Source organism: Heterodontus francisci, chromosome 10, assembly GCF_036365525.1.
Source record: "Heterodontus francisci isolate sHetFra1 chromosome 10, sHetFra1.hap1, whole genome shotgun sequence".
In the NCBI taxonomy this organism is placed as follows: domain Eukaryota; kingdom Metazoa; phylum Chordata; class Chondrichthyes; order Heterodontiformes; family Heterodontidae; genus Heterodontus; species Heterodontus francisci.
Genome location: NC_090380.1, coordinates 74,249,468 through 74,264,839, shown reverse-complemented (window position 1 = coordinate 74,264,839; position 15,372 = coordinate 74,249,468). Strand labels below are relative to the sequence as shown.

Genomic DNA, 15,372 nt, shown 5'->3' with positions numbered 1-15,372 from the left:
GCTTTTACACTGATTATCAATCTAATGATGCTCCTCTAAATCTTCCACAAGACCCCTATACCACCAACCATGTGAGGCGACCAAAACTGGACTCAATATTTAGATGAAGGCTATCCAAGGTCTTATAAAAGGTGGAAGTGTAAACCAGAGTAGCACATTTTGTATTATATTGGAATGTTGTAAAGGTACATCTTAATAGTCTATTTGCTTTTGCTATATTCTTGCAGCCCTAACCTTTCAAGACTCAGATATTGTAACACCTAGATCTCCTTCCCATTCAACAGATCTTACTACCCATGTTCATAACAAAATGACCCAGATTTTGCCATAATAATAATGGTGAGGCGATCAATACTCACCGGCATTACGGGCTAAATTGGACAACAATTTTTGGTAGCCACATGCACGCACTTAAACGTGGAAATCCAGAAGGTGCTGTCAGAAAATCCCTGCTCCTCCAAGGGTGCGCTGTTACAGTCCTCACCGATAAACTCGTCATTGATATGACAGCAATAGTGTGAACTTGCTGTACTTGCCCAATAGTTCTACACTAAAGTTAGCTGGAAAAGTTAAGGTTTGTGTATTCAGGATTAAGTGAGTTTTTAATGGTGTGATAAGTGATAGTTACTGATGAACATCCTCTCTGGCCCTGAAAAAATAATTTCTCAAATGTGGAGTCTCATTCCGTCAGAAGAAAATTAGTGGTGGAGATTTTTAGAATTTTTTTAACTTTTTCTCTGTGCCTCTTTTATCTCCCTCCCTTAATTCCATCTGTATTTCCCATTCTTTATTTCTCTTTCTGTATATCATTTAAATCTAATTTATATTTTCTGCTTTAAACTTCCTGGTTTGGACTCCATGGGGGAAGTTTTAACCTGTAATGATTTATAGGTTTCTGTGCAAGCAACAGGTTAAAACAGCCGAAACTGCCGGTGTGTCGGGAAGCTATCAGGACCCGCCAACTTCTGCCTTTAACCTGAGCGTGATCTGAAGTGTGTGGGAAACCCCCGTGGGACAGGTGGGTCTGCAATTTAATTATGTAAAATGATCATGAGCAGCTCTTTTAATCCAGGATTCTAAATTTGACAGTGTGCACATGGGTTTTTTCGGGCTTCTTGGAACTTGCTGGGAAAACATGGCAAGAGGACAGTGGGATTTGACAGGTCTGAGCAATTGACAGGCAAGAAATGTTTTAAATACTGAGATCTGACACCTGCTTCCTTGTCTAAGCGAAAGGCTTTTGCTCACAGGATTTGTTCTGAGAGTGTGCTTTCACTACTTTGGAGGTGATTTTCCATACTTTGAAGTTATTTCTACTACCTTAGATTTTTTTTGATTTTGATCTGCAGCTGTCAACCTTCAGATCAGCATTGGTGCTGCTTATGCAGCTCTATCTTGGAGTTCAGATGTGAAACGAGTGAAACAGCACCAGCACCGGCAGCAGCAGGAGGAGCAGAATCAGCAGCAGGAGCAGAAGCAGCCTTCCCTGCAATCACTTGTCACTCCATAGGACAGAGGGAATGAGAATGAAGGTCGAGCTCACAGGAGGCAGTATCCTGAACACAGGGTATACAGGCAGAGGATAAGTTTCCTGGACATGACTGAGCACCAGTGCCTCATGGCACTCAGAGTTTCTTGTCAGGTAGTTGCTGACGTTTTCAACCTCCTGGAAGAAGGCTCCTTTCCAAGCAGACCAGGTGGGCATGCATTGACAGCGGCAATCAAGGTCAGCACAGCCCTGGCTCCTTCCAGGGATCTGCTGTTGATATTTGTAGAATCTTGCAATCTACTCCCCATAAGTGCATCTCACAGGTGACTAATGCCATGTTTGCCAGGACTGGCACTTTTGTGCACTTTGCTAATGGTGAGCCTCGTCCGAATGAGCGGGCGTTCTGATTTGCTGCTCTCGCTGGCTTCCCAAAGGTCCAGGGAGTCATCAACAGCACATGTGTGGCAAACTAAGGACCCCAAGATCACACAGAAGATTTCATCAACATCCACTCCATCAATGTTCAGCTGGTCTACAACCACTGAAAGATCACCATGTCTGTGCATGGTTCCCAGGGAGCTGCCATGATGTGTTCATTCTGCACCAGTCAAAACTCTCAGAGATATTCACACCTCAAAGCAAAGCCAGTGGATGGCTCCTTGGAGACAAGGGCCACCCTCTGAATATGTGGCTGATGACACCTGTGAAGAGCCCAAACACTAACAGAAAGGGATAACAGAACATAATTGAGCAAGCCATCGGGATGCTGAAAACCTGATTCAGGTGGCTGGACAGATGTGGGGAGCCGTTCAGTATGCACCAGCCAGTGTTTCCAAAATGGTAGTAGTCTGCTGCGCCTTGTATAGCAGCATTAAGTACTAAAGCCCAAAAGGAGGAGTGTGATGAGTACTCTGCCTCTTTGGAGCAAAAAAAAGACTTGCACTTTATATAGAACCTTTCATGACCTCAGAAGTCTCAAAGCGCTTTACAACCAATGACGTACTTTTGAATTACAGTCACTGTAATGTAGGAAACAAGTCATTCAATTTGTGCACAACAAGCTTCCACAAGCAGTGATGTGATAGTGACTAGATAATCTGTCTTTATTTTTAGTGATGTTGCTTAAGGGATAAATATTGACCGGGACACCAGGGATAACTCCCCTTAGAGGCCTGCTACCTGACCCAAACCCGACGAGACCCGACGCCATGTGTCGGGTTTGGGTCGGGTCGGGCCCAGGTCAAGTCGGGTTGGGCCGGACACACACGGTAAGTGCTCTGCTGGTAAGTATTAAAAATAAAAAAGTTACCTGAGCTGGGAGTCCGGGACGAAACTGAGACTGCACAGTGAGCGAGTGACGTCTCTATGACGTCATTGCGCATACGCTGCAGGTTCGGTGTCAGGAAGATAAGTAAAGGGATGGTCGGGACGGGCTCAGGTCGGGCAGAGTCGGGGTGGGTTCAGGTGGGGTTGGACTCAGGGCAAAATCAGAGGGACTCGGGCCGGGTTGGGCTCAGGCCTGCTATGGTTCGGTCGGGTTTGTGTCAGGTTCTTTTTCCTGACCTAAAGCAGGCCTCTAACTCCCTTGCATTTCTTCAAAATAGTGCCATGGGATCTATTGCATCCACCTGAGAGTTCAGACAGGAGCTCCTTTTAATTTTTTTTTATTTCCAAAATATACTTTATTCATAAAAATCTGTAAAAAGTACATTACCAAACAGTTTCAAACAGCACCAAGTCAAAAATTACAAACAGTGCAAAGGAGGTCCGTTTCCTTCAATACAATCATGAGTTGCCTCACAACCCTTCCATTTCATTTGTCGTGCCAGATATATTTTTACATTTTACAGCACACAAAATTTTCCCGATACAGTTCAAGGGGTTTCCCATGGATCCAGCCTCTCAGTTCAGCTTGGTGGGGGGACCTTATACAGGAGCTCCTTTTAATGTCGCATCCAAAAGGAGAAGAGGGAGCAACAGGAGGACGAGGAAGAACCTGATGTGGCGAGGGCACCTGTAGCCACACACATTACAGCCAGGGATGCCTGGGACTGTCTGATTCAGGCACACTTCAGTTAATCTGAGGCAATGCAGCCATCTGTCACACCAATTCTGAACCTACACTATCTCCCGAACCCCCAGCACAAAGCAGTCATCCTTAACTCTTACCATTCTTCACAAGGCAGAAAGCCATTTGACAAGTGACAGGCAAAAATGGGGAAGATGGGACAATGGAGCAGTGAAATTAATTTTATGGTTCATAAAGTTGAAACAGAAATATGACAATGCAATACTGCCAAACACCCAGGAGTACCCTTGTGCAACTACAAAATCCTTTTCTTCTTTTTTCTACTACTCCAACAAGGTGCAACCCCTGTGGCTTCAGTAGAGATCGAGCCAGGCCCACTCATATCCCAGCTCTGACTTCTCAGAGGTTCTTGGCTGACATCCTCTGGGTTTTGATCCCATGAGGGCCCCACCAGAGCCCACCTGCACTTGGCAGACTCGACCATCAGGACAAGAGGCAGCATGTGGGCTCTGAACCGGGGAGGGGTGGGGGGGGGGGGGGTGCGGCAGGTGGGGTGGGTGCAAGGGGTCAGAAATAGACGCACTTTGAGCAGAGACCCGACTCCCATATCCCCTTTCTCCAGCTTTCCTCTCATGGCTCACCTGCTAGCCAAGTGCTGGAGAGCACTTTGCTGCACTTCAGTGAGGTGCTGAACAGTCACAATGAGGTTTTCTTCAATCCTCAGTAAGGTAGCATTCTGAGTGTGCAGGTCATTGGTAAGGGCAGCAAGCACTACCACGTCTGAAGCTCCATGCAGGTGGACATCAGTGCAAAGCCCTGAAATATCATGGAATTCATGCTGGAGACAGATTCCTCCAATCTCTCTCCTGTCATATGCAGTTCGACTGGAAAGGCTGACTGAACCACACATCTTCTGTTGCTGCTCCAGAATAGTCCTCTTTGTCGATGGCTCCCAAAGCTCAGCATCTGCGTCCAGTTGAGCAGAGCGTGGAGGGTTCTGTCCCCTCCGATAGGGACTCTCCACTTCTTTCTCTGCTTCCACCACCTGTTCTTGCTCACTTGTGGTATGTGATACAGTTTGTGACAACCTAACTACCTATCTTGGCAGTCCCACTCGGGTGTTTGTATCAGAGCTGGTTGAGGGTTCACATGATTCCTGTGACAGTGCATCCTCAGAGTGAGTGACTTCCTCTGAGGACTCTTTGTCCTCTTTCCACACCGCCTCCTGAAGGATGTTTGAAGGGCCTTTGGAGATGAAAAACACGAATTAGTACTGACAAGGTGAGAAGGTTCTAAGGCATCTTGTGCACATTTTCATTTTTCATTGCCTGCTGACATCAAGTCAACATGAGTGAGTGTTGCATGCAAAGTGGCTGTGTGATATTTAATTCTGTCATTAGATAGCTGGGAGAACTCCATCTCCAGTGGCCAGGCATGCTGAGACTCAGCTTATTTCCATCACCTCCTCTGCAGCTGTCAAGGTAGAGATGACTGGAGGACCACCCCCTGGTTCTCTGCCTTTCCCTGGTGTTCTCTGCTTTCATCTCCTGCAGGAGAGCAAGAAGAGACCTGTGAGTGTGAGAAGTGGAATGTTTTGAGAGGATGGAAGGGCAACATTTCTGGAGGGTCATTTTGAGAGATGGATGTGACATTGCAATACGATGAGAGTGAGTTTCAGTGGTAGCTGGTCAGATGGGGATGTAAGGAGTACCTGCACAGAGAGAGAGATGGGTATATCTGCTGGCAGCCAAACTGACAGACATGCCACTGGAAAGCAGAACAAATACCATGGTATTAGTTAAAGGGCTTACTGGCAAATGCTTGAAAGTTCCCTCTGTTTAATTTACCTACAGAGTAAGTTTGTCAACGGGGAAGTGACAGTCGGAATCATTCCGAGCTTACCCATGAAGGGGGTATAATTATTGCTGGGCAATGACTTGGCAGGAAGCACAATATTGTACCCAGAGGGTCCAGAGCAGTCCACAGAGACTGGAGAAACTGAGAGGAGAAAACAAAACTCTGTACAACTGCAGAAGACTGGGGAAGTCCCATAAATCGCACTGGGGGCGATAGAGCCAGATGAATTTAATGGGAACCATATACAGCCAAAAAGATTGAAAGGAGCTATGATGAAAGCCAAAAATCTGAAAGAATAGCAATTGAGATATGGTTAGCTGAAACTTTTAAAAAAATATTTGAATAGGGATGAGGAAAATTCCCAAACAGGAAAGCCAAGAGTGAGGGACATGCCTCACTTAGTTGAAGTGCCACAGGGGTGTTTAGTAGAAGCTGGACAATCACCTGCAAGCAGTAGTGCCCCAGAGGACATGGGGTAGATTAGGGAAACACCTATCTCAGAAGTAAAAGGAAACGGGAAAGTAGCATACACTAAAGTGAACCACACTTGTGAAAATCACAAGGGAACTAAAAGTGAGGTCAGCATGGATCTACCCACTGAAGAATCACACACCCAGGTTCCAAATCCAAAGCTAATAAAACCCAACAATTTAGAGTTAGAACCCAGCCAGAAGAAGGGACAGGATGAAATCCCACATGGCTTGCATGAGCTAAAAAACAATGTATCACCCACTATTACCTGAGAAGTAAGAATTAACAATGTGCCAGAACCTGAATGGTTAATGCCATGTATAGTGGAAGCAGTCGTCAAGGGGTTAAAGCTTGTACAAATAGATTATCTTGCTACAAATAGTAACCAACATTTGCGTACTCAAGCTTTACCAACAATCACATGGTCCTGGAGATTAGAATTCCTAAAGTAGTGCAAACTGGTATGAGAGACACTACCATTTGACAACATGTAACTGAAAGAAATGCAATTTTTTTGATGGTACCTTAACCAAAGGATGATGGAAAAATGTAGGCCAGAAGCCTGAGGAATGAATGAAATGAATGTGTAAAGTGATGTCACCCTAAACTGTCTTACTGTTTCTTTTCTGTCTTTCTAAACCCAAAAAAACCCCACAAAAATGAAATACAAGTAATTTAATTTTCCCATTTTGAGGGAGGTGTCACGCACATCGGAAGTGCGATGATACACCATTGACGGAGTAGTTCTGAAGAGTTATGCAAAACAGACTTTGTCTTTAAAAAATGAACCTTTATTTTTTAAAAGTGAACAATGGTCCAAGATGGCCATTGAAGCAAAGGGGATTAACCTTTGTTTTTCAAGTAGTTTATCAAAGACAAAGGAGAAATCTTAAAAGCCAAAAGGCGCTAATGAAACTCATCTCACACCTATCATAGTAACATTCCAGAATTGAATGTCATCTAAAACAAAGGAGGTATGAAGTATCCACGTCCTGGGCCATTGTGCAATCTCCATGGGAAAAAAACAGAATGTCTCTTAACAGAAAGTGAGAAGTGACAGTTTTACCTTTTAAAAAAGAAAGCCAGAAAAGAGAGAGAGAGAGACTGACCCAGAAGGTGAGGCTACTTGTAAATGCTGCTATTCCAGAAAGCCAGGAAGTACATGCCCAGCAGGAAGAAATCTGACATCTACGTCATAGAGCAGAGAGAGAAAGCTAGAAGTGACCCACCATCTTCAACAGAACCGTCAATCAAGAGAGAAATCTACAATCACCACAGGCCTGCAATTATCTGGACTTTGAGTCTCAAGAGAATTCAACAGGTTTATTGTAACCCTTCTCCCCCACAAAGAAACGCCTACCTCTTTCCCTCCTCTATCTGTCTCGTGTGCGTGTGTGTGTGTGCACGTGCGTGCGCGCGCGTGCGTGAGCGAATACGTGAGTGAATAAGGTTGTGACAATTTTGGGATAAGGCGTATTGATCAAGAAACAATTGACTTTCTGTTTTTAAAAAGCTACAAGAAAACCTGTCTTTGTCTGTTTATTTGAAAATAAAACACAAGGGGGCTAAACTCTTAATACAAATATACTTGCTGCAGTCATGTAGGGAGTTGAACAGTGGGAACCCACGTCACACCACACGGCCATAACACAACACACTTCACCCATTCTTCAAGTCTGATTCTCACAGGGTCCCTTTAAATAATGGAGTTGAAAGAGAGTGATGCAGGTCGTCATCACGCCCACGCACTCTAATTGGTTAGGAAACCTGGAAGTCAGATATGTGCAGCTGTCATCGAGGTGAACGACAAGTCCTGTTCCTTTACCGCTGACCACAAAATCCAAGCCATTATTTCTCTCTATCAAGTGACATCAGCCAGACGTGTGCCAATTTCCCAGTCACAGTTAGATTTGATTGTAGTTTTTTTTCTCATCCAAGGTTTGAACACTAGCACAATTTTTTGTATCATCCATAAACATATGGAGAGCTCCTCAATGCATTAAATCTACAGGGTTTTGAACTTTTATTATTCATCTGTGGGACTTAGAGATGCTGACAAGACCACATTTATTGCCCCTCTCTAGTTGCCCTGATCATCCCTGGTTATGGATCATTTTGAACTGCTTCAGACCTTTGGTCATGGTTTTACATAGGAAATCCAGGATTTTGACCTAGCAACAATGAAGGAATGACGATACATGTCTATATCAGAATGGTGTGTAACTTGGAGAGGGACTTGGAGGTGATGGTGTTCCCATAATATTACAGTTCTTGACCTTCTCAGTGTTAGAGGCTGCAGGGTTGGGAGGTGCTGTCAAAATAATTATGAATTAGAACATACCTGTGGACAGATAATCCAAAAAGAAACTAATTATGAAGAGCTTATAGATTCCTATGGGATGTCATAACAGTTTTGAAATCAATAATTTTTTGTAACATTCTAAAAAAGTTTAACTTTTTTATTGCTACAAAATCTTTCCCTATCATCTAAACGGAACACATAATCGGAAAAAAAAACAGATAATGCTGGAAATATTCAGCAGGTCAGGCAGCTTCAGTGGAGACAGGAACAGAGTTAATGGGCTGGAGTTTACTGAGTTCCCGACGTCAGGCTCCATGGCGGGGGCTCCGGAAGATCGTTCCGGCAGAGGCCCATCACGGAGCCTGACGCTGTGAGTGCTGGGCCCGATCCTCCCGGCGGCGGCGAGGCTCCGTGGTGGCCCCCGCCCCCCGCCGCTGGGCGATGGGACCGGAATCTACATATGTAAACAAATAAAATAAATAAATTTAAATACACTCACCTTGAATCTTCCAGGCCCACCACCATCTACAGTGCAGCGGCCGGCACTCCCAGGCCTTCACTTCCCCGTTTGGGGAAACCAGACGTGACAAGGTTGGAGATACGATTTGAATGTAGGGGATGGTGGGAAGGGGTGAACTTTAAACTTTGTACAGTCTGGGGGGGAGGTCACATTTCAAAGGTAAGTGTTTTGTGGAGGGAAGGGCAAATACTTAATGTAATTGTTATTGGGGGGTGGGAAAGGGGTGTTCCAATTTTATTTGGTACATTTTCAAAGGGGGCAGTGTAGCTTTAAAAATTCAAATTGGCCTTTAGAGCCGGCTGCCCTTTAAAAATGGACATTATGGCATTGGAAAGCCCGCCCTCTTCCCATGATTGGGGGGAATGGGCCGAACCGGCTATTTAAATTCGCCACTGCGTTGGAGATCGCATCGGCTCTGCGGCGTACGGGCTGCCATTTTTTTTTGCTCCCGGTGGTGGGCTCTTAAAATCCAGCTCAATGTTTTGGGTCTGTGACCTTGAGTTCTGATAAAAGGTTCATGATTTTTGTTTTAAAAACCACACCTTCATAATGCACTCAGGACTTTTGGCACTTGTGATTTGTGACTAAACGTTTCGTTGCTCTGTCCATCACACAGATCACTGTTCTGGTCCCTTTATTGACTTTTCTTTCTGCAACAAATGTTAGGGATTGAGATCCCCTGTTAAAACTTCCCTGCAACCATTATTGTTTCAGATCCTCTTTGTGTGACCCAGAGATGTCTTTGGTATGTCTGTCTGACTTTGAGGTGTATGCTAAAGAACATTTACCCAAAACCACCTGGGATTACTACGCTGCTGGGGCAGACGAGTGCTGTACTAGAGATGACAATCTGATGGCTTATAAAAGGTTTGTCCTCTATGCAATACTAATGAGACCCAAATCATCTGAATTGCACAATAAAATATTGTTGAAAGATGATAGGGAAGAAAACTCCAAATAGTTTATGAGGTCTATAATACAGCAAAATCAAATTTTTCCATCCATGAAATTAATGAATGGATATTTCTGAATTTTCATTCACTGAAGAACATTTAACTGCAGAATGCCTTGCAGGGAGTGCTATAATTCTGAATGAACCTGAGATCTTAGGACCTGCAGTTTCTAGAATCAGGGAGGTTCCACTGTGGCACTTTTTCTGTATGTATGTGTAGGGTGTGGAATTTGGAGAGAAACCTGTTCTGATGGAACTCCACCTTTGTGGAAGAAGCCAGCTTGGGAAGGCGGGCGACGCTCCTGCCTGCCACCCACCCTACATTAAGGGGGCATGATTGGGGGAGTCCCCAGGCTATCCCACAAACTCCTTCACTTACACCTCCATTAGGCCCAACTGAGAGCTGGTGAGAGTTTCATTCAGAGTCCTAATAAAGGCCCTAACATTTCTAAAGATGAAGGTGATTAATCCCAGGAAAAATTGATTACTTTTCTTCTCTGACCATTAGCTTACGGAAGACCATGTAAAAAATGCTGCACTTCTTCATTTTCAGCCCAGCCCAGACCTCTGATCTGTCATCAGAGTGCCAAGACACCAGTTTTTGACAGATTACACAGAATTTTGGAAACCTCTATTAGATCCTCCTGTAACCTTCTTTGTTCCATTTTTGAGACTTTACTTTTTCACTACCAACCAGAACCAATCTTGTCATCATATTAGCAATGCCAATAATGAGGTGGGTTGAGAATTGCATTATATCAGGAAAAGTCTATGGTGCAGTACTTCTATGTATTTTGTTTCTTTATGAATTATCTTTGGTCTACCTCAGCTGGTCATCACCGCTACCCAGTCAGTTTGCTCACCGACAGTAACTAAGGAAACACTATTGACCAATAGGTGTGCTTTTCTTTAATGTCCCATTCCCCTCATGCGCACACATGTATATGCACAAATGCAAGCGTAAAAACACACACACAGATGTACAAACAAATCACAACCTCCACTTGGTGCCTTGCTATTCAATATGTCCAGAGTGGAAACTAAGTGGACAAGCGGCACAGTGGTTAGCACTGCAGCCTCACAGCTCCAGGGACCCGGGTTCAATTCTGGGTACTGCCTGTGCGGAGTTTGCAAGTTCTCCCTGTGACCGCGTGGGTTTTCGCCGGGTGCTCCGGTTTCCTCCCACAGCCAAAGACTTGCAGGCTGATAGGTAAATTGGCCATTATAAATTGCCCCTAGTGTAGGTAGGTGGTAGGGAATATGGGATTACTGCAGGATTAGTATAAATGGGTGGTTGTTGGTCGGCACGGACTCGGTGGGCCAAAGGGCCTGTTTCAGTGCTGTATCTCTAAATTTAAAAAAAAGCATCAAACCTGCATTTGCTCCATAGCTCTGAAAGTTAGCCCTATTCCATGCCATCACTAAGACTGCCTATTTTCATCTCCATAACATCCGCCCTTGCCTCAGCTTATCTGTTATTGAAACTCTCATCCATGCCTTTATTACCTTTAGACTTGACTATTCCAATGTACTCCTAGCCGGCCTCCCACATTCTGTCCTACGTAAACTTAATGTCATCCAAAACTCTGCTGCCTGTGTTCTTACTCGCATCCAGGCCGGAATTTTATGCCCCCCCAAACAGTGTGAAGGTGTCAGAGGTGGGGATGCGTAAAATGGAGTGGGAAGCTCAGGGAGCCCTTCCCGACCCACTCCTGCCTCTGCCACCACTTTACGCAGGGCGGTGGTGGTGGGGGGGGGTGGTGGAAATGGCCCACCCGCCCCAGGCACTTAAAGGCCTCTGCCTGCCACCAGGGGGATTTTACCCGTGTCAGGCACAAGAAAATCCCCCTATTCAAAGCAGGCGGCTCTCTGACAGCCTTATGATCAGGTACCCTGTGCCCTTCTGGAGGACCGCCCCCACTGCCCCAACCACCCCCAACACCCAACACACCCCCGTCCCCCTAATTGACCACCCTTGCCTCACCGGGGCCCGACCACCCCTGGTGAGGCAACAAAAACTTATCTTGGTTCCGGGCTGCCCGACATCTTCGTCTTCAAGCTGGGCTGCAGTCCCAGCAGTGGCCACTGCTCCTTGTGGCGCTGCTGGGATTAAGAGCTGCCGGCCCGCTGATTGGCTGGCAGCTCTATTAGGCGGGACTTCCTGCCTAAGTGGGTGGAAGTCCTCCCTCAGAACAATTAAAGGCCGTGGATCTGCAAAATGTGCGTCGGATCTCCAGGCCAGGCGGAAACGAGTTCGCCGCTGACTTTTCAGTCGGTGGACGGCTCCCGTCCGCCAAAAGTCCCATTCACCATCACCCTTTGTTCACTGATCTACATTGGCTCCCAGTCAAGCAACGGCTCAATTTTAAAATCCTCATCCTTGTTTTCAGCTCCCTCCATGGCCTCACCCCTCCCTATCTCTGTAATCTCCTCTGGCCTTACAAACCTCCAAGATAGCTGCGCTCATCTAATTCTGGTCTCCTGAGCATCTCCGATTTTAATCTTTCCACCATTGGCAGCTGTGCCTTCAGCTATCCTGGCCCTAAGCTCTGGAATTCCCTTTCTAAACCTCTCTAACTCTGTACTTCTCTCTCCTCCTATAAGACACTCCTTAAAACTACCTCTTTGACCAAGCTTTTGGCCATCTGCCGTAATAATGCGTTATTTAGTTCGGTGCCTAATTTTGCTTTAGAACATTCCTGTGAAGTGCCTTGGGATGTTTCATTACATTAAAGGTGCTATATAATACAAGTGGTTGCAGTTGTTCTTTTTCTTCTTCTTTGTGTTGGTTATTCAGTCTTACCAGAAACTGTGATGGAATTACAATAAATATATATTGGGGTGGATTTTCAACTCTACCATAGGAACATAGGATATAGGAGCAGGAGTAGGCCATTCGGCCTGTCGAGCCTGCTCCGCCATTCAAACAGATCATGGCTGATCATCAACCTCTACTGCCTAGGCAGGAGTCAGGGTGGAACATTAGGCAGAGATGATTGTACACCTGTAATGGAACCTGCCTTCTTTTCAAACGGAATGAAAACTGTGCCAGTTCTGTTATGAGTGTTCATTTCTTTTCCCAGTTTTCTTTTCTGCCTCCTTCCCGGGTGATACTTTATACCCAGGTAGTATAGACTAAAAGATAACCCAGTGAGACAGTTTAGCTTATGCAGGGAGATATGATATGACATAGAATTGCACAGATTAAGGTAATTAATGTAATTTCAAATTTCTGCTAATTTTGTAGGATCCGTCTGCGTCCCCGAATGCTAAGAGATGTCTCTGTAACAGACACAAGGGCGACCATCCAGGGCATGGAGATCAGTTTTCCCATTGGAATCGCACCTACTGCCTTCCACTGCATGGCATGGCATGATGGGGAGATGAGTACAGCCCGTGGTACTTCATCACAGACATTTTCTTTTTAAAAGATAGCTGTATTCATATGGTTGCAATATTGTGAACAAAGACATGTTAACAGAGCCACATGATGAAATGCAATTGTTGTGAGTTTTGGACACCAGTTCCTTTACATCACTTGCAAGCATTAATAAACAAATGAGTAATGAAAGGTCAAAATATTCCTTCATTTGTGACTTGCTATTCGCAGAGCAGGAAATGATGTAAAGCAACTTTTGGCCACTATTAAGAAGGTCTCAAATGCCATTATTTTTAAATCCAGGTAGCAGTGGAGTGAATGCTTAATTGAAGAAAATACATGATTACCATTGATTTTAATGGAGGTGGGGTTATTCTAATTGGCTTTTATCTGTTTCGGCAAGGGTTAATGATGCAGTGGTGTAAAAGTCCCAGCCAATGATGGCGTGGTGTAAGTAATGCCATAATTTCCTGAAATTTCTGTACCATAATAATGGGGTACAGAACAATGGTACAAATATTCAGCAAATTTAGGCCTAATGCTTTCATGTAACTAGAATCATACAGTCATTTAAGTCACAGAAGGAGGCCGTTCGGCCCATTGAGTCCATGCCGGCTCTCCATGGAGCTACTCAGCCAATCCCACTCCCCCACTTGAACCCCGTAGCCCTTATTTCCTTCAAGCGGCTATCCAGTTTCCCCTTGAAGTCATTGATTGTCTTTGCTTCCACCACCCTTGCGAGCAATGAGTTCCAGGACATTACAACCCGCTGCGTAAAAAAATTCTTCCTCATATTCCCCCTGCATCTCTTGCCTAAAACCTTCAATCTGGGTCCCCTAGTCCTTGTACCAGTAGTTAATGGGAACAGTTTTTCCTTGTCTATCTTATCTAAGCCTGTCATAATCTTGTACACTTCTATTAAATCGCCCCTTAATCTCCTTGAGAACAAATAGTTTTTCCCAACCTTACCTTGTAACTAAAATTCCTTATCCCAGAAATCATTCTGGCAAATCTCCTCTGCACCCTCGAAAGGACCCTCATATCCTTCCTAAAGTGTGGTGACCAGAACGGGATGCAGTTGGGGCCTAACCATAGCTTTATAAAGATTCAGCATAACTTACTTGCTTTTGTGCTTAATGCCTTTATTTATGAATCCCAAGATCCCATATGCTTTACTAACCACTCTCTCAATATGTCCTACCAACTTCAAAGATCAATGCACATGCACCCCCAGATCCCTCTGTTCCTGCACACTCTTTAGAACTGTGCCATGAAGGATATATTGCCTCTCCCTATTCCTTCTGCCAAAATGCATCACCTCACACTTGTCAGTATTAAATTCCATCTGCCAGCTGTCTGCCCATTCTGCTCACCTCTCTATGTCCTGTTGCAGGCGATTTATATCATCCTCACTGCCAAGTTTGGTGTCATCGGCAAATTTTGAAATTCTACTCTGTATTCCAAAATTCAAGTCATTTATATATAGCAAAAAATGCAGTGGTCCCAAAACTGACCCTTGGGGAACAACACTGTCCACCATCCTCCAGTCTGGAAAGCAAACACTTACTACGAATCGTTGTTTCCTGTCCTTAAGCCAATTTTTTTATCCAATTGAACACTGACCCTCCTATTACATGAGTCTCAGTTTTGTTAACCAGCCTTTTATGTGTTACCTTACTAAATGCTTTCTTATAAACAACATCCTTTCACCAATCTTCTCTGTTACTTCATCAAAAAATTCAATTAGATGAGTCAAGCGTGATCTGCCTTTTACAAATTCCTGCTGGTTATCCTTAATTAATTCGAACCTCTCCAAGTGTGTGTTGATTTTTTTCCGATTATTGTTTCTAAAACCTTACTCACCACTGATTTTAAACTAACTGGCCTGTAGTTGCTAGGACTGTCCTTACACCCTTTCTTGAATAAGGGTGTCACATTTGCCATTCTCCAATCCTCTGGCACCTCCCCCATATCTAGAGAAGATTGGAAGATTATGGCAAGCCCTTCCGCTATCTCCATCCCCACTTCCTGTAGCAACCTGAGATGCAAGCCATCCGGACCAGATGACGTATCTACCGTAAGCATAGCCAGACTTTTTAGTACCTCCCCCCTCTCAATTTTTACCTTATCCATGCCTCTACTGTCTCTGCTTCTGCCGATATTTTGTCAGATTCCACTTCCTTAGTGAACACTGATACAAAGTACGCATTTACGTATATTAGCCTTGCCTTGTGCCTCTAGGCATATATTATCCTCTTTGTCCCTAATAGGCCCCACTCCTCCACTTACTACCTGCTTAATATTTATATGCTAATAGACGATTTTTGGGTTCCCTATTATGTTGCCTGCCATTCTGTTTCACATTCTCTCTTT

The 15,372-nt window shown here is 44.6% G+C and overlaps 1 protein-coding gene across 17 annotated transcripts in view; it reads left to right on the top strand.

The window, feature by feature from the left end:
* hao2 (hydroxyacid oxidase 2 (long chain)) overlaps positions 1-15,372 on the top strand; it is a 68,593-nt gene that overhangs the window by 33,408 nt on the left and 19,813 nt on the right. For 6 of the 17 annotated variants that reach the window (XR_010975840.1, XR_010975841.1, XM_068040775.1 and 3 more), the window contains exons 1-3: positions 8,520-8,739; positions 9,383-9,535; positions 12,868-13,019. Coding sequence is in view for 15 of the 17 variants with exons in the window: in XM_068040775.1 (XP_067896876.1) it covers positions 9,405-9,535; positions 12,868-13,019 (283 nt within the window). In the remaining 2 variants the exon portion in view is untranslated. The other 11 variants (XM_068040765.1, XM_068040766.1, XM_068040764.1 and 8 more) reach the window with 8 other exon arrangements.